This window comes from Garra rufa, chromosome 16 (genome assembly GCF_049309525.1).
Source record: "Garra rufa chromosome 16, GarRuf1.0, whole genome shotgun sequence".
Lineage (NCBI taxonomy): Eukaryota > Metazoa > Chordata > Actinopteri > Cypriniformes > Cyprinidae > Garra > Garra rufa.
Window position 1 is genome coordinate 4,065,433 of NC_133376.1, and position 25,316 is coordinate 4,090,748.

Here is a 25,316-nt window from a genome sequence, read left to right on the forward strand (position 1 = left end):
TGACTTGAAGAAGCGCTCTTTTGAGAAATAAGAATTATTTAGCAGCCCAGAACAATCCAGCAAACTCATTACAAGTTTTGTACATGCAAAACATTTACATCAGAAAACATGTTTATGTGATTCTTTTTGGCATAATTAGTGGCACAGAAATTACAGCTAACAGGAATAATTCAGCTGAAAATCTAGTGCTGCCTGCTGCTGAATCACCTCTAAAATGAACAGCATCCATTATGATAAGAGCACTGTAGATGTAGCGCTGGACTTATATTGCAACAAAATGGAAAGTTCCTGAATTTACCCCAGAAATCTCATCGGACTTGTGAGAGAGATCATTCTGGACACATCAAAGCAAGTTTCTGGTTTCTGTTCAGCTGCACCACACAAACACCGGAGGAACAGGAAAAGACAATGTCATTGACTTTCAGTTAGTTTACTCATACTTCATGTTTCATTAGGCAGATATTGCTTTCTCCTGAGAACAGCCGCTCCCTGGGTTGTAGCTGGGAATGAGCGCACATTAATGAGCGACGTCTTCTTGGATCCTTAATCTTCATAGTCCTCTGCCACAGCCAAAATAAATACCATCTTATCGTTTGATGAGTGTTTGCTTCTGCGCACCTCACTCTAAGAGCGGACGAGCGCGTCTTTAATAATGCACAGCTACCGGCACACGCGGTTCGACCGAATTCCCCACCTCTCGGTGCACGCGTATGTTGTATTCTGTAATAAAGAAGATAGATTGGAAGTGTCCTAAGTGTGTTTTGCAGAAGCGGTTGAGGAGGGAGAGAGTCTTTGATGTGGTGTGTTTATTCTAATTAAAACCATCTCGAGCCAAGTACAGTTCTAATCGTCCAGACAGCCGATGCGAAAATCAAAATGCAAAGCAGCATGTCAAGCATATCTATAAAAGAGCATGCATGCAGCGGGGTGTAGGGGCTCTCAGCGCTGTTTTTCATTTGCACAGCCTACAGACTGCTGGAGCCAGCGGGTACACACACACATACACAGGACAGTAAACACCTCCGCAAAAACACATAGCCCACACTTGTGGATGGATGCTATTCAATTATCTGTTACATCAGCCATATGACTCATAAAATGATGTGAGTACACTTTTATTCTGGGCAAGAAAAAATATCAAGTCAATTTCAATATCTAATCTACCTTAATGTACCTTTCGCTCCCCCACTCCCCCCCAAAAAAAAATTAAATCAGAGGTTTAAAAATACAACGGACAAGGGAGTTTCATGCTCCCTCGCAGCAACTGGAGCAAGATGATGCTTTTAATTTTTGATTTACATGATTCCTGGAGTGTAATGTTTCAAAAGGGTAATGGTGAAATATTCCATTAGGAAGGAACAAACATGACAAAACACACAAAACCAGCCTGAGATCAACAAAGTGTTAATATCATGCTGGGTTATCATATCGCAGTTCAGTAAGAAAAAACCATTAAGGAGGAATAACTTACAAATGATGGTCTTATTTCCATTTATCCAAGGCTTAGCTGATCTAGCTTCACTTCAAACAGAGCTCACATGTCTGCTAATATAGACACATAGAGCAGGTATGAAGAGAACGGGTTTCTCAGTAAAATAAATAAAAAAATAAGTGAATTTTATCACATTAACTACAAACATCTGTTTGCTTTGAAATAAATGTCACTTGCTTTGATATTTTGTTCTCGAATGCAATGACATTCATACGTGTTACTTTTTTGGAGCCACTGATAAAATCCTGGAGCTATTATTAGCCAGTAAAAGCCTTATAATATCATCACTATTACATCAGCTTTTGTTGGTCTAATGTGTAACTTTCCTCCAATTCCCTAAAAAACAAACAAACAAACAAACAAACAAACAAACAAACAAACCATTCATTTGGCTCGCACACTGAAACCCTATTGTAATTGTTAGAATGGTCACAGATCAGCGATCTTCACGTAAAACCTGATTGTGCAGACCAAACTGTAAGTCGTAGAGACTTGAAACTTGGAGGGATGCTAGTACTCACACCGCCTACAATGTGACCAAGGTTCGCCCCAAACGGCCTCATAGGAGTGCTACAACGATCAAAAGTAAAGGGGTGCCCAACCCTGTTCCTGGTGATCTACATACCTGCAGACTTTAGTTCCAGCCCTGCTCCAACACAGCTGTCTGTAATTATCAAGTGCTACCTAAGAAATTAATTAGCTGGTTCAGGTGTGTTTGATCAGGGTTGGAACTGAACTTTGTTGTACAGTAGATCTCCAGGAACAGGGTTGGGCCGGCACTGCTGTCCTAAACTATTAGTTGCAGGCTCAAGTGTCATATGTCGTTGGAATCCTTGGCTCACAAAATGCACATATTCAGATTTTCAGGTATTTTGCATTTTTTGCAAAAACCTACTTTTGCGAACTAGTCCTAGTTTTTTTGCCCAATCAGAACCAAACCAGTGCAAAGATTTTCTGGAGAGTGAATATCAATAATCTTAAAAAAAAGTTGAACTTTCGACTCCCCATCGCTAAGGTTCCTATCGACATAAAAATCGGTTTGCACAGTCTTGGTTTGAAGTGCCACAAGTGTCTACAAGGACATTTGCGTATCTCAAAAAACATGGGCGCCATTAGCACCTGTTTGAGAACCTGTTAGACAAGGTTAACCGAGCCCGATGGGAATTTAAATTGGTGGACCTGTTCAACTCATGGCCCCAATAGTCTGAGAGTAATTTGAAAGAAATCAGCCACTGGGGGGTTTGTACGTCGTGTTATAGATCTCCTCATTCTGGGCAACTTTGCCTGTAGAACCATTGCTGTCAGTCAAATAATTTGTTAAATGATTGAGAAGATGTAAAAAACCTACTTTTGTGAACTAGTCCTAGGTTCAATCTGAAAGAAAAAAAAAAAAAAAAAAAAAACAGCAGTACAATTCTTAAGACTCTCTAGGCCAATAATTATCAAAAAAATGTGAAATTTACCCTTTGGGAAACTATAACGGGGTCGTTTAGAAAAGGAGCCTGTCCGAATTTACCCCAAATCCTATAAAGCCTAAAGGAAAACTTAAAACTTCACGAAACCCAGACCATAGCTGATGCTATAACAGTCAAAAACATTACAAAACATAATATTTCTATGGTAAATTACCTATATTTGCCAGAAAAAAAAAAAAAAAAAAAAACTTGCTACGTAATTTATTTTTTCATATCTGCTTAAATGCCCTAAAGCACTTGAACCCCGGTAATCACCGCTTGCATTTTTTTTAGCTATATTTACATTTGTAATTACACAGTTGAGCCATGCCTTACACCTTAACCCACACTTAAACCTACCCATTCCACCAAACCTGTTCTTAACCTTACCCCTACCCCACCTCAATAGCAGCAGAACTGATCTGCAATACAATATGAACTAAATAAGTACACTATACTTATTTTTTGATGTAAGTTCATAGTTAAGGCCACCTAATATAAAGTGGGACCTTTGCAATATTTGCATTCAAATGAAAGTTAATGTAAAATGTTTATTTACATATGTATTCATTTTTAATTACACTTAATTTTTAAACTAAATAAACAAAGAATTATAAAAGTCTCCATAGCTACAAAGAAGCCACATTGAATAAATTTGCTTATTTAATTAAACCCCCTTATGCTGCAAATTAATCTTGCAATAATTAAATATGCAAATAAATATCACCTTTGTTAGGGTTTCAGGATCTAAAATGCAAAATAAAATCTAATATTGTTTGCCCAGTGTGTGTTGTGAGCAAATGTCAACACTAATTCACCCCATGCGTTTGTTCAGTCTCATTAATCTGTTATTTTCATGTTCATTAGATTGATGCATGTCTCGTCATACTGATGTCATATTAAGCACTTGCTCCTCATAATTTCAGCCATTTCTTTATAGCGTTCTCTGCATGTTGCATGCTTGCTCACACACACACACACACACACACACACACACACACACACACACACACACACACACACACACACACACACACACACACACACACACACACACATTCACATTTGCTTGATACATACAGCAACATCATACTGTAGTAATCAGCTGTGCTAGCTGGCTGTTTAAAGCAAAGAGCAGGTCATTTTGTCTTGTATAACATTTCTAATGAAAAAAAAAGAAGAAGTGCTCCCAGCAGTAATTTCATGGTTGCCGGAGCTGTTGGTGGGTAGGTAAGCGAATGGCCTTATTCCAGGTTCAGTTAGCAGTGGACATTACAAAGCAATCTGCCTCTTTTCGTATAGTTACCACCATACGTCTCTAAACATGCTTCTTACAAAAGACACATGCGCTCACCTTGGAATAGCTCTGAGCTGCTTTTCCACCTGGAAAGTAGAAAATTAGCTATTTGTCCTCTGAGGAGATATAACACATCACTGCATTGAGTTTATCAGGACCACTGTGGTGCCGCAGAGCAAAATAAAGGGCCTGTTTTTGTACAGTCCTTCTTAAAAATAAGCTTCTCTATGTCCTTAGGTCTTGTCTCAAGTGTCCTGAGCTGTCATTGTGTCACAGCTGATTAATTCCACCTCGTGCATAATTTAGCCTCTGATGCAGCGGCACAGGAGATGCTTGTGTGAAAGATCTACTGTACAGCTGATCATTTTTGGACTGTCAGTGGACTTGAAAATCAATAATGCACTTGGTCTTTAAGCACATCCATTTGGTGAGACAAAGAACCCTCAGTGCTGTATATATACATATTTAATTGTATTAATGTAAATACTACGTTTATTCCATGTTTCTTAATACACATTAACAATCACGCAAATCAGTGTTTTAAACTATATTCAGACATGACAGTAACAGGGTTGAAAATAATATATTTTTTAATAAGGTCTCAAGTCCTATTATGGTACCCATTTATTTGGACAGAATCCAGCATATATTATTGTCAACATCAAAATTGTCCATTATTTTTATTTGTTTAAATCTGTGATTCACTGTTCAACTCTGTTATCCTGTTAATTACTACAGACAGCCATTTGGCCCCAAACCAATGAGCCCCTAAATGACAGCTTTATACAAAAATCTGCAACCCTGTTAGCCATTCTTGTATTTATGTATGTTCGTGCATATTTAATTGTATTCATGTAAATATTATGTTTATTCCATGTTTCTTAATACACATTAACAATCATGCAAATCAGTATTTTAAACTGTATTCAGACATGACAGTAACAGGGTTGAAAATAATATTTTTTTCAAATGAGGTTTCAAGTCCTATTATGTACCCATTTATTTGGACAGAATCCAGCATATATTATTGTCAACTTAAAAATTGTCCATTATTTTTTTTTTGTTTTAATCTGTGATTCACTGTTCTACTCTGTTATCTTGTTAATTACTAGACAGCCATTTGGCCCCAAACCAGTGAGCCCCTGAATGACAGCTTTATACAAAAATCTGCAACCCTGTTAGCCATTCTGATATTTATATACAGTACAGACCAAAAGTTTGGACACACCTTCTCATTCAAATGAACGAGAAGGTGTGTCCAAACTTTTGGTCTGTACTGTATATTTTTCTGTTTATTAAAGTTATTACTCTACATTTGTGCAGTTTTCAGTGGGTTAGTGATATTTTTTAAATATATATAAATTAACAAATAAATATATTTTAAATGGGTTTTTATATAAAAACTGCTTGTTTTTATGTAAAATTCACTTTATAGACCCATATTTCTAACTTTAATTCATGGGGATAACATGGATAATTTCATATGGGTTAGTGTAAGAAAATCCAGTTTTTCAAAAGTAAAAAAAAAAAAAACTTTTACCAATAGGTGACTACAGAGCTCCACTATTTGCTATTTGCTATTTGACCACCTGAAAGATATTTTTTCACAAGTTTTTTCAGTTGAATTCATATGTACAGTACAGACCAAAGGTTTGGACACACCTTCTGAGAAGGCGTGTCCAAACTTTTGGTCTGTACTGTATGTATGTGGATGTTTAATTGTATTCATGTAAATATTATGTTTATTCCATGTTTCTTAATACACATTAACAATCAAGCAAATCTGAAACTGTATTTAGACATTGCAGTAACATGGTTGAGAGTAAGAGTTTATTTTTAAAAGGAGTAGTTCATTTTCAGAACAACAATTTACAGATAATTTACTCACCCCCTTGTCATCCAAGATGTTTATGTCTTTTTTTCTTCAGTCGTCAAGAAATTATGTTTTTTGAGATAAACATTTCTGAAAATTTCTCCATATAATGGACTTAAATGGTGCCCCGATTTTTGAATCTTCAAAATGTCGTTTAAATGCAGTTTAAATGCAGCTTCAAATGGCTGTAAACGATCCCAGCCGACGAAGAAGGGTCTTGTCTACCGAAACGTTCGGTCATTTTCTTAGAAAAATATATTTTTATATACCTTTTAAGCACTGAAACTCGTCTAGCACTAGGGCTTGTAGTGCGCGTTCCCGACTTTACGTACTCACGTCGAAAGGTCACGCGTGACATATGCGAAACTACAGACCCAGTGTTTACAAAGCAAACTTGAAAAGAGAGAAGTGCAATTGTTTACAGCCATTTGAAGCTGCATTTAAACTGCATTTAAACGGCATTTTGAAGATTAAAAAATCGGGGCACCATTTAAGTCCATTATATGGAGAAATTTCCAGAAATGTTTATCTCAAAAAACATAATTTCTTGACGACTGAAGAAAAAAAGACATAAATATCTTGGATGACAGGGGGTGAGTAAATTATCTGTAAATTGTTGTTCTGAAAGTGAACTACTCCTTTAATAAGGATTCAAGTCCTATTTTTCACCCTTTTATTTGGACATGATTCAGCATATATTACTGTCAACATCAAAACCACTGTCCATTATTTTTACTGTCCATTATTTTTATTTGCTTAAATCTGTGATTAACTGTTCAACCCTGTTTCCATTTTTTGTAACTATATGTTATCAATAACTGAAAATCATTATTTGGCCCCAAACTAGTAAACCAAAAAGTGACAGCTTTACCCAAACATAATTTGCAACCCTGTTACCCCATTCCAGTATGTACAGTGGGCAAACAAATTAATTGATTCCCTGCTGATATTGTATGTTTGCCCACTGACATTTTAATTGTAGGTTTATTTTAACAGTAAGAGACAGAATTAAAAAAAAAAAAAAAAAAAAAAAATCCAGAAAAACACATTTAAAAAAAAGTTATAAATTGATTTGCATTTTAATGAGTGAAATGAGTTGCAAAACATGACTTAGTACTTGGTGGCAAAACTCTTTTTGGCAATCAAAGAGGTCAGACATTTCTTGTAGTTGGCCACCAGGTTTGCACACATCTCAGGAGGCATTTTGTCCCACACCTCTTTGCAGATTCTCTTCAAGTCATTAAGGTTTCGAAGTTGACATATGACAACTCGAACCTTCCGTTCCCTCCACAAATTTTCTATGGGATTAAGGTCTGGATACTGGCTAGGCCACTCCAGGACCTTAATGTGCTTCTTCTTGAGCCACTCCTCTGTTGCCTTGGCCGTGTGTTTTGGGTCATTGTCATGCTGGAATACCCATTTTCAATGAGGAAAGGAGGTTCTCACCCAAGAATTGGTACATGGCACTGTCCATCGTCTCTTTGATGTGGTGCAGTTGTCCAGTCACCTAAGTAGACAAAAAAACTCCAAGGCTTAATGTTTCTACCTCCATGTTTGACATGGTGGTGTTTTTGGGGTCATAGGCAGCATTCCTCCACCTCCAAACACGGCGAGTTGAGTTGTTGCCAAAGAGCTTGACTTTGGTCTCATCTGACAGCAACACTTTCACCCAGTTATCCTTTGAACCATTCAGATGTACACTGGCAAACTTCAGATGGGCCTGTACATGTGCTTTCTTGAGCAGGAGGACCTTGTGGGTGCTGCAGGATTTCCAATTATTTTCTTGGTGTTCCAATTATTTTCTTGGTGACTATGGTCCTAGCTGCCTTGAGATCATTGACAAGATCCTCCTGTATAGTTCTGGGCTGATTCCTTACCGTTTTCATGATCATTGAAACTCGAGGTGAGATCTTGCATGGAGCCCCAGACTAACGGATATCGACAGTTATTTTGTGTTTCTTCCATTTGCGAATATTTGCACCAACTGTTGTCACCTTCTCACCAAGCTGCTTGGCGAGGGTCTTGTAGCTCATTCCAGCCTTGTGTAGGTCTACAATCTTGTCCCTGACATCCTTGGACAGCTCTTTGGTCTTGGCCATGGTGGAAAGTTTGCAATCTGATTGATTGATTGCTTCTGTGGACAGGTGTCTTTTATACAGGTAACAAGCTGAGATTACGAGCAATCCTTTTAATAGAGTGCTCCTAATATCAACTTGTTACCTGTATAAAAGACACCTGGGAGCCAGAAATCTTGCTGATTGATAGGGGATCAAATACTTGTTTCACTCATTAAAATGCAAATCAAATTAAAACTTTTTTGAAATGTGTTTTTCTGGATTTTTTTTGTTGTTATTCTGTCTCTTACTGCTCAAATAAACATACCATTAAAATTATAGACTGATCATTTCTTTGTCAATGGGCAAACAAACAAAATCAGCAGGGGATCAAATAATTATTTCCCCACTATATGTATTTATTTGTAGTAACTTAAATGTTGTTGTTCTATGTTTCTTATTTGAACATAACATAATGACACATATTAGTGTTTCAAACTATATTCACACATGACATTAACAAGGTGTTTTTTATTTATTATTATATTATATTTATTTATTTATTTGCACCCTTTAGTTTGGACATAATCCTATTTTACTGTATTTTATTTTATTTTAACAAAATAACACAAATTAGATGGACATTAGCAAGTTTAAAAATAATATTAATAATGATATATATATATATATATATATATATATATATATATATATATATACAATTTATTTATAAGAGCAAAGTGACCAGGAAGAAAATTCTCAATTAATTCAGGGGAGTATAAGAGCACTTCAGAGAAGCACATGAACAGGGATGTTAAAAATAGATGCAAGGGCAAGGGTTAAAAGGGCTGTCCCATTCAAATCTGTTCATCGATGGGTGTGAACATGATACGGCCATTTCCTCTTCTCGAGGTTGACTAATGAAATAGAGCGATGATCTAACTAAGTGTGGTCATCTAATCATCCCATTCACAGGCGCCTTGGCCCCTGTGCCGCCCATCTCTGCCAACTGTGCCAGGCGGCATTCATCCCCTGCGTCAAACTGAAAGCCGCTAAACAGGCTCATTATTGTGAATTATGGTAGTTTAATGCAGAGCCAATGGCCTTTCATTTAGAGCATCCTTTTGAGATTCTTCAATGAGCTGCAGGGAAGGTCTCTGTGTCTCAACATTAAACCCATTCAAGGGCTTCCTTCCATTCACAGCATTCACAAGCACGTTCATCACTCCGCATTGTGCCTTTCCATTGATTTTGTCGACACTGGCCACACTATGAAGTGCACGAAGTGGCTCAAGGGTGCAGCGGCAGCATAACTTACATTAATGGAGGCCATAAAATATGTATTTTTATATGTAGTTCATGTGGGGGATGTCTGACCTATCTCCACGGCAGGTCGCTAAACTTAGCACACTTCAGGAATAATTCATTCAGAAGCATCAGAAACTGTCAGTACGAATGCAAATGAACAATGTTACTGTTACAACTGCTGACAATCATTTACTACAATGGCATGTGGTGTTAAATAGAGGTCATGGGAGTGTGTGCTACAACAGAGGTGTGTGAATGACTAATCAGGAAGTCTGCAAAAAAGCACTTCTAAAAATGGAAAATGGGGAATTGCAGTGCATAGATATCGCCTCGCTAGGGATGTTATTAGTAACTCAATCTCAGAAACAAAAAACAGTTATTTGGAATGAACCTTAAACAAAATATATATATATATAAAAAAAAAATAAAGACTAAAATGAACTGAAATAAATTAAATAAATTCAATTCAATTAGTAAGATGAAATAAATGAAAACTAAAATACTAATTAAATGAAACCTAAACAATAATATATTTTTTTTAAATATTAAGTAAAATTATAAAATATATATAAAAACATGCATATATGCACTTTTTTTCCCCAAAAGGACTATTCATTTATGCTATATGAGCAATATTGCTTGATTAGCCATGTAATATTGTTCTATCTAGGTTGTTTTCGGTCGGTTAGGAGTGCTGAATGGCTGCTGATGGTCTGGTGTTGTCTTCATTTATAAAATGTTGCATTGAAATTATTCTACATTTGATCTTACGCTCATTTCTCAAATGTGTGTACATGTGGTTTAGAAAACAAACGTATGCACAAAAAATGTCACAATTGAAATGTATAAATTGCAAATGATCTTGAATGGTTGCAGATATCTACCTTGTAAATTCCACCTAATTGTCATAATGTTATTAGCATATAAATGGAAACCCACATCCAAATCCTTTACTTGAAAATGGCGAGTGGCAAGATTTATTTTATTTTTATTATTATTTTTTTTATATTTCCAAATACTTGCAGTACTGCAACTCTCTGCCACAAGGAAAAATACATATGTCCGCCTAGACTCTGAGATGTCACGCACTTTTCCACATCAAAGGCCAGTTTTGTAAATACAAATGCTGGAGTGGATTTTAGCACAGCACACTAGATCAAATCCGTGCATATACACATTTTATAAATGCATCTCCGAAAACATCATTTTGGGGGAAGAAGACGTGGTGTAGACATTTACCAGACACAAATTTACATTTCAGAAATAAATGTTAAAAAACTGTGTCTTATAAGGCCCAGCTGCCTAATTCTCTTAAATATACCCACTGCAGGTCAGCTCCGACACTGTTGTTGTTTCTCTTGTAAAAGAATAAAGCTCTGCTATTGTAAGGTCATTGATTACACAGACTCAGGCATTGCATGCGCATTGATTTTTGGCATGTTGACATGTTCACAGGAGGTTGGGTCATTTGAAGGACACTTTCCAATTTGGGGACAATTGAGCTTTAATTATGCACATATAAAATGCATCATATGCTGTTATACATCTCGTGCCATGAGAGTATGAAAGTGTCGTCATACCCCTGGTAATAACAAAAATGAATTCATCCTGCCAGTGGGACAAAACCAAACAAAAATAGTCTACTTGATGTATTTCTCTGTGCATCTTAAATGTTTTTTATTCAAAATAATGATTTGTTGTTGAACATTTGTGATGTTTTTCTTCACCAACTGTGAAATATGGATTTTAATTGTGCTGCAGTGGGAGGAAAAAGCTCTCATGGTGGGAGGACTTGGCTTCTCTGTTTTATTTACCCTAATGAAAAGCTTTTAGTCAATAAAGGAAGGATATTGCTGGATTTAGCCTGACACACATCGCAAACCATCTTCACTTACAAGTCCTGCCATGCAATATTGAGTGCTGTTGTCTCAGGCTTGGTAATGGTTCATCGCACAAGGCTTCTGAGAAAAATGCTGGCCATTTTATTTCTGCCTGACCAGAATTTGCATCTAAATCGCAGTGTTAAAGGGATAGTTGCAACCGAATAAAATAAAATAAAATAAAATAAATAAATAAATAAATAAATAAATAAATAAATAAATAAATAAATAATAATAATAATAATAATAAAAATAAAATAAAATAATTGGTAACAACTTTTGGTTTATGCACTAGTCGTTCAGTTCACTAGTTTTATAATATTTTTGTTCATTTTATTTTTTATTATTTTTTAGAAACTTGTAAACTCTGGTCTCGATTTATTGGAACTGCATGAGAAGGAGAGATGTTATCCAAAATTTCTCCTTTTATGTTCTACAGAACGAAAAGAAAAAAATCATCCAGGTTTGAAGTTACATTAGGATGAATACATTATGTAAGGTTTGCATTTCTGTTTGAACTGTTCCTTTAAAACAAACCTAAACACTGTGTGCTACATCCATTCATTTCTGCACACATATGCGTTCTAGAATATAATTTATTCTGTCCAAGCAAACACAGATCCTGATCCCAGCTCAGTGAATGATCTGTTTATCAGGACATTTCATATTTGGTTCTGGCTGTATCAGTCATTTGTTAACCAGTTAATCGGTGTGGGCACGCTTTAGCACGGACCACTGAAATATTATTTCTCCATAGCCGCTGCAAATGAAAAATGAAAAATTTGTTTTTTCATTGGACAAGCTTTGTATTGACAGTTGAGGCAGTGCTCAGTAGTTGTGTATGTGTGCATTATGCAGATTAGTGTTTTCTATTGCACATCACCCCCATCCCCCCCAAACACACACACATTTAGTAATGGATTGCAGTCATTACACTGAAGATGTTCTCATGCCAGCTGTATCGCTCGCAAACACCACACAGCCTCATAACACAGACATTACGGGAGTTGTTTATGCGAGGGGTAGTGTAAATTCATTACAAGTGAGAAAACAATCACATGAAATCATGACAGATGTTACGTATAACACAAATCTAGATTTTAAATGTATGCATATCTTTCACATTTACTATAACCAGGGGCGCAGCTACTCATTTATGTGTGCAATGGCACGGCAGGCCCTCAATGCAAAAGATGCATCAAACACATTTAAAATATTATATTACACTACTTCTTAAAGCTAACAAAGGCTACATTTGTTTAATCAAAAAGCACACTCTTAAAAAATAGATAATTTATTGGTGTCTGAGTAATCTTAAAAGTCCATGGACTCTTTCCATTACACAAAAGTTCTTTGCAGTAACAAAAAAAAAAAAAAAAAAAAAAAAAAAAGAAAGAAAACAATCTGATTAATAACATATTCTTCAGAGTAAAAATTTTTATTTTAAGTACAGTTCACTGAGAGGTTCTTTGAGTAATCTAAAATATTTAAACACATGTATACTAAAACAGTACTACTGTGAAAGAAAGAAAGAAAGAAAGAAAGAAAGAAAGAAAGAAAGAAAGAAAGAAAGAAAGAAGAGGAAAAATCGTTCAAATCAATTAAAGTTTAAAGCTGTAATTTTGATATGCCGTTGTGCATGACTAATAAGAAAAAAGAAAGAATGAAAGAAAGAAAGAAATAAAGAAAGAAAGAAAGAAAAAGAAGGAAAAAATTAAGAATCATTAGAAAATCATTAAAATCAATGAAAGTTTAAAGTTAATAATTTATTTTCTTATCCTGTTGCGCATGAGTAATAAGAAAGAAAGAAAGACAGAAAGAATGAAAGAAAGAAAGAAAGAAAGAAAGAAAGAAAGAAAGAAAGAAAGAATAAAAGAAGAGGAAAAATCATTAAAATCCATGAAAGTTTAAAGTTATAATTTATTTTCTTATCCTGTTGTGCATGATTAATAAGAAAGAAAGAAAGAAAGAAAGAAAGAAAGAAAGAAAGAAAGAAAGAAAGAAGAGGAAAATCATTCAAATCAATGAAAGTTTAAAGCTATAATTTATTTTGTTATCCTGTTGTGCATGTTTATATGGTTAGGTGTATTTTATTATTTGTATTCACCTTTGTTTTTGTAAGAAACAAGACTTGCAGCCCAAAAAACAAATTCATGTGGAACTGCATATGTTGCATACACCATTTGTATGTGTCCATGAAATATTCTTGGTTGAAATTATTGATCTAGTGTTTCAGGACTGAACCAGTCATGCCCTGATTAGCCTGCATATCATTGACTGGACTGTATGATATGCAGGCATTGATCAGAGTGCAGAGGTTGATGAAGGTGGACTGCAATCTTCCCTCTCAAACTTAGACACTACTCATACAGCTGATGAGGTTAAGATAGCCAAGCTCCTGCTGATGTAAATGCCGCTCTGTACCTAAATAGAGGCTTGTGGGTTTCTTTCACGGAATGTCGCTTGTCTTTCTTTTCCAAAATTGCCAGTCAGAAATGTCAAATGGAAGAAAAAGTGCTTTCATACTGTCAGAGTGGCATGCTGGGATGCTTTTCTCCTCTTGTGTTTTCAGAAGACAGTCTTTTCAAGGAATTCTCATTTCATGAGATGAAATTGAATTTGAATTGGCCACGCCTCACCGGACAGAATGACAGAAAGAGACATTTAAAGAAATGTAAAGAAATTCAACATATTTTGGAAGTGGGGTCATAGAACACAATTTTGTAAGTACTGCGCAAACTGGCGATTTTATATGATTTTCTATTCTACGTTCTTGCTACTCATGTATCCATGTATGTACATGTAAAGAAACATGGAGGGGGAGAAAGAAAGGAAATACAGTACACACATGAGATGGAAACAAGGAAGAAAGCATATAAGAGAGAGAATTGAAGCAATATAGTGGCCATGATGAAGCCTGAGCGAGGGAGAGAGAGCCACCGAACCCCATAAATCAAGTGGCAGTGAGTGTGCTGAATCAGGGACATGAGGTAAGGTTGATTGTGCCTGCGAGAGACAATAAACCCTGTAATCATCCGTCTCTGCTGCACAAGCCCGGCAATTATCTGCCCATACCTGACCACCACTTCAGAAAGGGCAAAATCCATCTCACTTCTTCCCCACTGCTCCCACACACACAGCTTCTTCTCTTTTACTTGCATGCATACAGTGGATAAATATATTCACACTTCAACTTATGTCAAGGAGAAACTTAAAGTCTGCAGGAATAAAGAAGACTTCTACTGTCATTTGATTCGTTTCATCTGAAGGCCAAAATGTAGTCTGCACAAGTATGCAGATGCAGGTGGGAATGTTTACCCAATGCACTGCAACACACTCTTCTCATAAAGTCTTATTATATATCATCCAAAAGCTGGCAACTCAGACAGGAAGAGAGTGTCTGACTGACATGCAAAGCAACCTGCCAGTGTTGTTTCAAATAGTTAGTTTATTGTAAATACATAGACCTGAAACCTGATATTATTTTATAAATACAGATTATTTCAGAAACATAACTCAAACAAAGGGGTATATACCATACTTACTAAGTTTTATTAAGTTAGAGCTACTTTTAAGGCAAGTACAGTAAAACAATTTACTTACTGCTTCGAATAACGCTTACTTAAAATATTCAAGTAGCCACAAAGTAGCCACCAACAACATTAATAAACCAGTGAGAGGCAGCAGTGCACTAATATGTTGGTAATGTGCAAAATAACAACATTATTTTATTATATTTTAACTTTCTTCCTATTGATGCAGCAATGCATCATGAAATCAGAGTTGATTTCAAGGGAAGAAAAATAATAAGTAGATTGCTTTATATATATATTTCATTAACTGCATTTTACATGTTTACTAATGAGACTTTACTATATTACTGTTCTTTATAAACACATTGAGAAGCTTATAATCATGTTGATAAAACCCTTTAATATCCTTAGCAATATGCTCGAGTCAAACACAGACTTTAACATTCAGCACGCGAATCACAACAATGGTAGCAATTCAATTTTGTTTATTTTTATTAAATGTAACAATAACCATGTTATTTGCTCTTTTTGTTTTGCTACTACTGACACAAGACAGCAAATAAAATTGGCAAATAAAAACAACAACAGTAAAACAAAGCAATTGCATAATTTATCCATGCCTTAATGCACTCTGGTAGTCAGTGAATAAGTCAAGAGTAAACCTAAAGTAAAGAATCAAGTACCCCATACAGTTATTTTTTTTAGTTACTAGAACTCTTGTGTAAGTAAACTATACTAACTAAACATTTGTCAGTACAACATACTATTCCTATTTCACTTTACTTAGTTTTTTAAGTGCAATTGGTTTCCTTACTTTTTCTAAGAAAAGTCAACTTATTACATTTTACTTACTTACTTTATATCTACACTTTATCTTTAAAGTGACATTCAAACATTGTATCTCTCTTATCTGGCAAACAGTAATTAGCTGCACACATTGTTTTAGTTTGGTACCTTTGTAAACTTGACTTTAAATTGCTGACCAGGCATAACAGTAATTGACCTGAAAGAGAAGACTGTAGAACCAAAAACTGTATAATCAAGCTTGCTTTGCTAGTTGCTTTTTGTTTCGTCTCTCACGTGTCATCTTCTCACTACCTGTCCTTTGCATGGGAAAATAATTGCCTTTTATTGAATTGATGGGTGCCGGAGGGCAGACAGGGGTTTGCTTTTATTACCTAGAAACGGTCCTGGAGCAGTAACACAGATCTTTTTTTTTTTTTACCAGTAAATAATCTGTGCTTTTGTGTGTGAAACCAAATGCTTTGTATCTGCATTGTCTTTTCATTGCAAAAATAAATACACTAATTCACACAATTAAAGCATTCTTCTGTTGTGTGGATATTATTATTAATAGTCACTATCTTTTTGGATCATTAAATTAAATCCTCTGTAAATAACACAGGTGCTATGATGATCATAGGTACAAAGGTGCAACTTCAATTTAACCTGCCTAATTATTAGTTAGAAACAGCTCACTTACAGATCATAATTTCAAGTCATTTTAAGTTTAGTTTGGGCGAAAGCGATGATATCTGAGTGGGTGAGCTGTTTACTTTGTAATTAGTCTTTCCATTTGCACCAGTTTGACCCATTCAGAATGATTTGCAGACTGAGTGTGAGCATTATCACACTGACAGGGTCAACGAACCAATATTCCAGAGTCTAATGAGCCAAACATAGCACGATAGAAGCAATTCCTCCTGTCACATGACCATCACCTGTATCTGGTTGTTCCTCCCTCACATTCACACTACAAGTGCTCAGTGAGAACAGAAGCTTAAGGGAGGTAATGAGAGTTTTTCATACTATCAAATCCTGCACAGGCTCATTGTAAAGTACACTCAGTACAGTACGTGCCTCTACTGTACCTACGTTTCTGAAAAATGACAAATATATACCTAAACTGTAAAATGAAAAGTTGACTTTGACTAAAAAGTGAGGAAACCGATTGCACTAAAAAAACGAAGTAAAATGAAATAGGAATAGTATGTTGTACTGACAAACGTTTAGTTAGTATATAGTTTACTTACACAAGAGTTCTAGTAACTAAAAAACAGCTGTAAGGGGTACTTGATTCTTTACTTTAGGTTTACTCTTGACTTAGTATTGCTACTCACTGACTCCCAGAGTGCATTGCGGCATGAATAAATTATGCACTTGCTTTGTTTTACTGCTGTTGTTTTTATTTTCCAATTTTATTTGCTGTCTTGTGTCAGTAGTAGCACAACAAAAAGAGCAAATAAAATAGTTAATGTTACAATTAATAAAAACAAATGTTACCATTGTTGTGATTCGCATGCTGAATGTAAAAGTCTGTGTGTGACTTGAGCATAATACTGCAAATGTTAAAGGACTGTATCAACCCAGTTCCTTAAGGTGCTTATAAAGAACAATAATAGAGTAAAGGAGCAAAAATATAGAGTAAAGTAAATATGCAAAATATAGCTAATCATATATAAATATACAATGATTCTATTAAAAGATAGATCACTTTCTAAAAGCTATCTACCTTTTTTCGTCTCTTAAAATCGAATAACTCTGAATTCATGATGCATTGCTGCATCAATAGGAACAAATTTATAATAAAATAAGTTCCAAGTGCCCAACCAAAGGGAACACTAATCACTATAATGGTAAGTTTTCAATCAACAATTTATGAAGTCAGCTTATGTGATGTTCTCTCAAATATTTCAGTTGCATTGAAAGTTCAACATTCAAAATGTCTTTGGGAAACTAGTGAAAGAAAGATAACTGCAGACATGGAGGAAATGAATGAAAAGTCTATTAAGAATTACCCCACCTCAAAAACATTTATTTTCTTCTTCTTCTGCTGCCTCTCACTGGTTTATTAATGTTGTTGGTTCCTTTGTGGCTACTTGAATATTTTAAGTAAGCGTTACTTGAAGCAGTAAGTAAATTGGTTTACTTGCCTTGAAAGTAGCTGTAACTTAATAAAACTTAATAAGTATAGCAACTAAGTAAAGATAACTAACTATATCTAAGTAAGGTAAACTACTGGATTTTACAGTGCAAATCACTGCAGGTTCCTGTTGAAGTGAAGTTGAAGAAACAGCTCAAATCCATGTTGAAGGAAGTTGAATCAGCAAATGCATTTATATGTTACTTTTGCATTTGTTAATGCTATCAGGTAGGTTTAGGGTTGGGTTTGGTGCGATAGAGCATTAACCTTTTGGCAACACTCCTTGGACATTTCACTTTGAAATTGCAGCGAAATGTGCAATAAGGTACATAATACCAGTGTTGCAGAAACATGGTCAAAAGCACATATTTCCAATAAGCCAGGGCTGATCTAATCTCATATTTTGAAATATAAATTTTGTTTCGTTTTCGTACAGCTGATCCTTTTCTTTATAGCAGGCACTGTCTTCCTTGCCTCTCCAAAGAAAATGGATGTGTTCCTGGATCAAAATCTTTTGTTATATTCCTGTCAAACAAACATCGTAGTAAGTCTCTCCCACATTCTGTCCTAATCCTAAACTAACACCAACAGTCAAAGAAATATGATGCCCCAGTCTTAACCTCACCCTACTGATCCATAAATACTTCTTACTTGGCTCTTAGTTGATCTTGGAACTAAAAAACCTGTACTTAAAACAGCTAATGAAAAAAATAATCATTTGGATGGAATTAAATAGTGACCCATGCCAAAAAGTAATAAACATCTTTGGCCAGCATCTCAGTGGCATACCCATCCATGTCGCATTTAATGTACGTGTCCATGTGACGTGCCAAGTGTCAACTTGACTCAAGGTTCCTGATGAAGTGCTTTAATAAACTCCGTTAATCCTCTCCTGGGGTTCCAGTAATAAGGATTACATTTCACTGCTGCCTTTAAGGGAGGGAAGCTGGCTGGGCATGAGGCTTAGCTTAAACCTAAGCCAATAATCTGAGCGAGAAGCTATAGTGTTTTAATGCAACGTAATTGCTATGTTATGGAGTTTGGCTGTCTTGCATTAGATGCAGGTGCCTGCTCTAATTAGTAATAATTTAGGCTGTCATTAAGACACATTCATTTATTTTTCATTATTAAGTTCATTGTTAAAAACATAAATGCTTTAAATCATGCTGCTTAACCCGCACAGAAATTCTTTCAGAAGCTATTGGACAAATTCAACCCGAAGTACTAAGTCAACTTGACAGACGCCTGTGTATCAATTGAAAACTATTTGATTCTCATAATAACGTAATGTAATCCTATTTTGGGTCTTTTTTAAATCAAATATTGTTATGTGATTAATTGTAATAACTATAATCACTAACACTGTAAAAATGACTGTGATTTAAATGGTAAAATACTATAAAAATGCTAGAAAGAAACAATTAAATTGGTTAACGGTTCTCCTGCTATATACAGTAAAAAACTGTACTGGACATTACATGTTACATTACATTACATGTAACAGAACATATAATTTACAGTGAAAAAAATTAAATTGACATTCCCACAATTCTTTTTGTTACATATTATATTTGACTATTTCTTTTAAATAAATATGTTTCAAATTTTTTTTTCTTATCAGTTGTGTACACTAGTGTTGTTTGTTACAGTACATTTAATGTTGTTAGTGTTGTAATTTTAGTTTCATGTGTGTTACCATGTTGTATAGTGTTGTGAATGACACTGTGCACCTTCTATATATGTTAGTGTTTAAAACCTGGTTGTGATAGGCTTTGGTTTATCATGTCACTTTCTCATCACAATCTGCTTTTGGTGGTTATCATTGTATTATAAAGATACAAAACAGATTTCAGTACTTCCATTGGTTGGTATATTAACATTATTTCTGTCATGACAATTCTTGGAAAAGTTTAGCATGGTAATGAATATGATAATGTTAATGTATTTGGTCTTGGAGAAATAGATCTGCTATGCTGTTGCTGTTGGTTATTGCTGTAGTTATAAATTATTGCTGCTGCTGCAAGCAAGTACATAACCTACTGCCAAAGCATATTGCGATACGGTGCTGTGAGTATTTAAGACATACTGCTGCTGCACAAATTGCACACAATAACCCGTTGCAGATCTATACAGGTGGAGCTGGGGAAGGTAGAGGGTCAGGAACTCTGAAAGCTCGCTGCGAAATGCCCAAGTGAATACTACAAGCCATTTAAATAGCTGCAAGCTCATTGGTTGCGTATGCAACATGAACCAATCAGCTTGTCCCAAATCAAGTTTTTTTTTCAGCAAACATTGATATGTGATACATTTCAAATACTATTGTAATATATAAAAACATATAAAGAGGGTCTCTGTATATACTGCATTGCCGTAATGTCACGATGTAGGCTGACACTCCAACACAGTAGGAGGCGATATCTCACCTCAAACATACAAAAGAAGAAGACACAGCATATAGCTGCTATCATGGTACCCCAGTGCTGATAAACAGTTTCCTCCATCTCGATCTGGATTCATGTCATTTCTTAAAGGGTTAGTCCACCCAAAAATGAAAATTCTGTTGTTCTGTTGTTCCAAACCTGTAAGACCTTCGTTTATCTTTGGAACACAATTATTACAATATTACAATTATATATAGATATTTTTTAATGAAATCCGAGAGGTCTCTGACCCTCCTATAGACAGCAAAGGGACCTTCCATGTTCAAGGCCCAGAAAAGTACCAAGATGATCGACAAAGTATGTGATATCAGTGTTAACTGTAATTTTCTGAAGCTACAAGAATACTTTTTTTGTTTTTGTTTTTTTGTGCAAAGAAAACAAAAATAACAACTTTATTCAACATTCTCTACTGCATCATTTTGGACATATGCTAATGAGAGTACCACACATGCATGTGGCGACGCTGGCACTGACCCAGATCCAGCTTTATGATATTGAACACGTGTTGTGCCTTGTTTACAAAGACAAAGACACATGCTGTATAAAAGCTATTGAAATCTGTTGGTCTGGATCAGTGTCACCACAAACGTGTCAGTATCCTCTTGTGAACGTGTGTCCACAAGTGTAAAATTGCAGCTGAACCACTGATGTCACATGGACAACTTTGTTGATCGTCTTGGTGCTTTTCTGGGCTTTGAACGTCGGAGACCTCTTGGATTTCATCAAAAATATTTTAAATTGTACTCTGAAGATGAAAGAAGGTCTTATGAGTTTGAAACAACATTAGAGTGAGTAATTAATGACAGAATTTTCATTTTTGGGTGAATTAGCCATTTAAGTTAATTCACCACTACTGGTGAAGCCCTTAAAAAGCTGAATTAAATCTCAAAGACTTTGATTGCTTGGAATCTGCTATGGAGCTGATTTAATGTTTGTTTATTATTATTATTATTATTATTATTATTATTATTATTATTATTATTATTATTATTATTATTATTATTATTATTATTATTTCGTCTTTCACAGAAATGTTTGGTACACCATTCTATATGCCTATAGGTATGCTTGGACAATTGGAGACACTATTTAAAATGACAAAAATCAATAAATTATTAATACGAGGTATGACTAAATAATAAACAGTCATATTAAGTTAGCAACAAGTATTATGCAGTTACATTTTAAAATAACAAATAAATATCTTACATATGTGTACAACTCAAAGTATACACTCTGCTATTTTGAATGTGATTCACTGAACGAAAAAAGAAAACACACACACACACAAAAAAAAAAAACAATTAAAGATGGAATTTCTATAGATATTACAATAATATTGTTATTGTGGATTATTTTTGTGACTATAATTGTGTATTGAAAATCTGGTATTATGAAAGCCCTACTTGTTTATGTTAATAAAAGTCAATTAAAATGCTTTTCAATTTACATAATGTCCTTGGTTACATGTCCTGGAGTTTGAGAGATATGCTAAAACTGCTCTTTGTATTGTTTTTACTGAACTGAGAAGCTCCTTGGCAACTTACAGGAAATGACCTTTAAATCGCAGTGAAACAAATCCAGGCGGAAGCTGCTATGAAGGACACAATGGGATGGGAAGGGGGGGAGAAGACCCATTGAGCTCTCTGAGCTAGCTCTGTGTCTCATCTAATTAGTGATGCATTTTGCGGGAAAAACCATTGTGAACTCAACCGCAGGATGCTAGCGGGCTTTAATGGGACCCGAAATGCCAGTGTCACCGCCTCAAGCTTGTGTGCCGCCATGAGACGCTTTGACTCATCACAGATATTCCTCAACAGAAAGCACTTGAGTTTAATTAATTGCTCAATCCGTCTGAGATGAGCGATGGGAAATGATGATTTCCTTGCAAGTAAATGAATGGTTAAATAAGACATGGTGCAGAAAGGCGAATGGCGGAACGGCAAAGCAGCATAGACACCGAAACGACAGCACAGATGTTGTAACTAGATAACTGCCGCAGAGGAGTTGACTGCAGTGCCATCTATAAAGTATGGGAAGAGTGGAATCATTGGCCAGGTGTCCTCTGGGTCAAACGGAGATTGTGACCTCTTCGTGATTAGTAAACACAAACCATGGCCCAAGAACAGGTGCGCTTGGGGGAGGGAGGTGATGAGGCATTGGCATTGTTATGGCCCTGAATGTTAATGTGGTAACAAAGACATTTTAGGATGCTATTGTTTCCCTGCCACTCCTCATAATGTCCATTTACTAGCATGAAATTTAAATGATGTCATTATTTACTCACTCTAATGCTGTTCTAAACCCGCGTGGATTTATTTCGTCAGTGCAATATGAAAAGAGATGTTTGGTGAGATATTCACACTGCTTTGTTTTATACAATAGAAGTGAATGGGTGACAGAGGCCGTCAAACCTCTAAAATGACAACCAAATTCTATTGTGCATATTACAACATCGTTAAAACATGGTATCCTAACCAGATGCGATGCAACAAGAATTTTATTAATCAGAGCTTTTGTTATAACTAGTCATGACAGCGATATGCAACAAGCAAGATTCTATTTTCTGAAATGATTTCTATGTTCTGGCTGATAGGCCAAAAAAATCGATTGTTTTGTTTAATATTAAAATGGGTTTTTTTTGAGTTTGTATGTAATTGTGCATGTTTTATTCACAATGGATAAGTTTACCTCAGATCTTGAAAACAACTTTAAATGGTCTAACTGTGAACTCTGTGTAAACAAACAAGTATATTTTATGACAAAGACAATATTAGTCACTGAATATGTATTTTCAATAATATTAAAATAAACTGTAACTGGATTATGTAGGTATCCATTTCAGTGTGAGTGTGCTTGCAGAAAGAGCCAGCCCTTGAGTAGCTTATGTTTAAATAATTAGTCACTGATAATTTTGCTGTATCACTCAAACCTCAGATGTACCTCCAAACTGGTGCATTGTGAAGAAACTTTCAATCAATATCAACTAATTTTGTAAACTAATCTCATTCACTCGTTTTTATACAATCTGCTTACATCCCAGTGATGCTTCATGCTTACTTTATGTTTACTTTACACCCTTTTATGCTTGACTTTTTTAAATTACGGTCATGTTTTGTAATTCACATCACACAAATTCATGCAAAATCCCCACTATGTAAAAAAGTTACATGGGTCATGTTATGCCTTGAACCTTGAATGGCATGAGCCTTCTTTAGAACATGTCTTTTTTGTTTTCCATAAACGAAAGATTGAACTGTGGGTGAGAAATGAAAACACTGTATTCATATCTGGGTGAATCATTAATTTATAGCTAGATGTGTTTTTATGAACTGTTTGAAATCAATATCCTGGTGTGGTTCTAATGCAGATAAACTGTATTAGGAAAGTAAGGTGAGCTATTTAATAAGTAAGTATTTTAGGGCCCCAAATTCGTCTATGCCGCTCAGAACTGGGGCACATCAGTTCTAAATTCATCATGTATCCAGAGATATCTGGACCTTTGCACCAGTACTGCAGGCGCTCTATCCAGACCCCAAGGACTCAAATGGGGCATCCATCCTCCATCATGCCTTTCTCCTTGTGTGCTACAAACCCAGCAAAAACAATTCAAATCAGCACTAACTCCTTAACTCATCTAGGCCGGCCATTGTGTTCCACAGGTAACTTGAGAGGACTTACCTCTGTCTGTGTCATAGAGGTAGACAAACTTGTCCCACTTGTAGTGAGACAGGAGACTCAGGACGGCGCCCTTCAATGGAGGGCGCATCTGAATGACAAACTGCACGTCTGAGTCGATGGGGTAGCTGGGTGTGACGAAGGAGGTGTGGAGGGCCCCGCAGAAGGAGGTCAGCGTGTTCATGGACTTCTTGTCATAGAAGCCGAAGATGGCATACACCCCTCTGGAGAACTGCGAACAAACTGTAATCAGAGCAAGACAAGATTTAGTTTGTTTATGACCAAGTAAAACAGTCAAAAGTGTCCAAAAGCAACTAAAAAATTCTAAACCGATCCTACCAAATTAAATTCAATGATGCTGGCATGTGAATAATTGCGGTAATAGGAAAATCTGTACAAACATGGCAATTTGTTTTGACTGCATGAATATAAGCAGAGAAATAATTGCATTATTTCTAGCAGATGAAAGTGCTGTGTTGCGTCTGACAGCGAGAACCCATCAACACGCTCTTGCCTTAAACAAAACACAAAACTTCACGTCTGATTGGCTGTTCCTTATTCTCCCAAAACACTTGAAGCAAATGAAGCATAATTATGCACATCTCTATGAACCGATAATATCCAATTACTGACACAGAAATGTAACGGTTTGCAGAGAACTTCTGCTCATGTGAGTGATTACAATATTTAGCCGGGGGCAACAACATGGTTAGTTTTGTATGCAGGAAGTAATACGAATTCTTATATTAATATAGATGCTAACTGCTAAAAAAAAAAAAAATATATATATATATATATATCGTAACAACAGTTTTTACAAACAATCTGCAATCTGTGGCTAAATTAACAGAATGCAAGTATAATCATCCAAACTTGTTGACCAGCAATATTGATTTTTTTTTTTCCCTTCAGCTTTTCTGTGTTCATAATTCACTACTGGCTGATGAAATTCTGTGAAAAATTCCTAGTTACCACATGTGGACTCCTACAAAACATTAACACCTTTGCCCTGCTTTACTCAACCAAAGCCTTTCATAGACATGTCAGCCAACCATAATGTGCAAAATTATTCACAGAAAGAGAGTTTCCTAATTGTTTTTTTCTCTCTCGCTCCATTTTTGCTTTATTTTAGAGGGTCTGTTAGTATAGAAGAGATACTGCATTCACTGCATAAAAATGAAAAAAAAAAAAAAAAAAATAGCTATTAAGAAAATCCTGACCTATATGCCACATTGAAAGTAGACATATAAAAAGCCATGAAAAGTATGCATAGAAGACTGGTGTTAATAGAAACATTTTATAATTAATTTCACTAGGGAATTAAGGAAAATCTTGTCATTAATTTGTAAAATGTTCTCGTGTTTGATCGCCTGAGCCTCGAAA

The 25,316-nt window shown here is 35.5% G+C and overlaps 1 protein-coding gene across 2 annotated transcripts in view; it reads right to left on the minus strand.

Moving 5' to 3' along the window:
- The window catches only part of gria3b (glutamate receptor, ionotropic, AMPA 3b), a 116,887-nt gene extending 92,714 nt beyond the window's left edge, over window positions 1-24,173 (minus strand). For both annotated transcript variants that reach the window (XM_073820817.1, XM_073820816.1), the window contains exon 1: window positions 23,937-24,173. In XM_073820817.1, the coding sequence (XP_073676918.1) occupies window positions 23,937-24,117 (181 nt within the window). In that variant the 5' untranslated portion in view covers window positions 24,118-24,173. The remainder of the gene's footprint in view (window positions 1-23,936) is intronic.
- Between the last annotated feature and the right edge of the window lie 1,143 nt (window positions 24,174-25,316).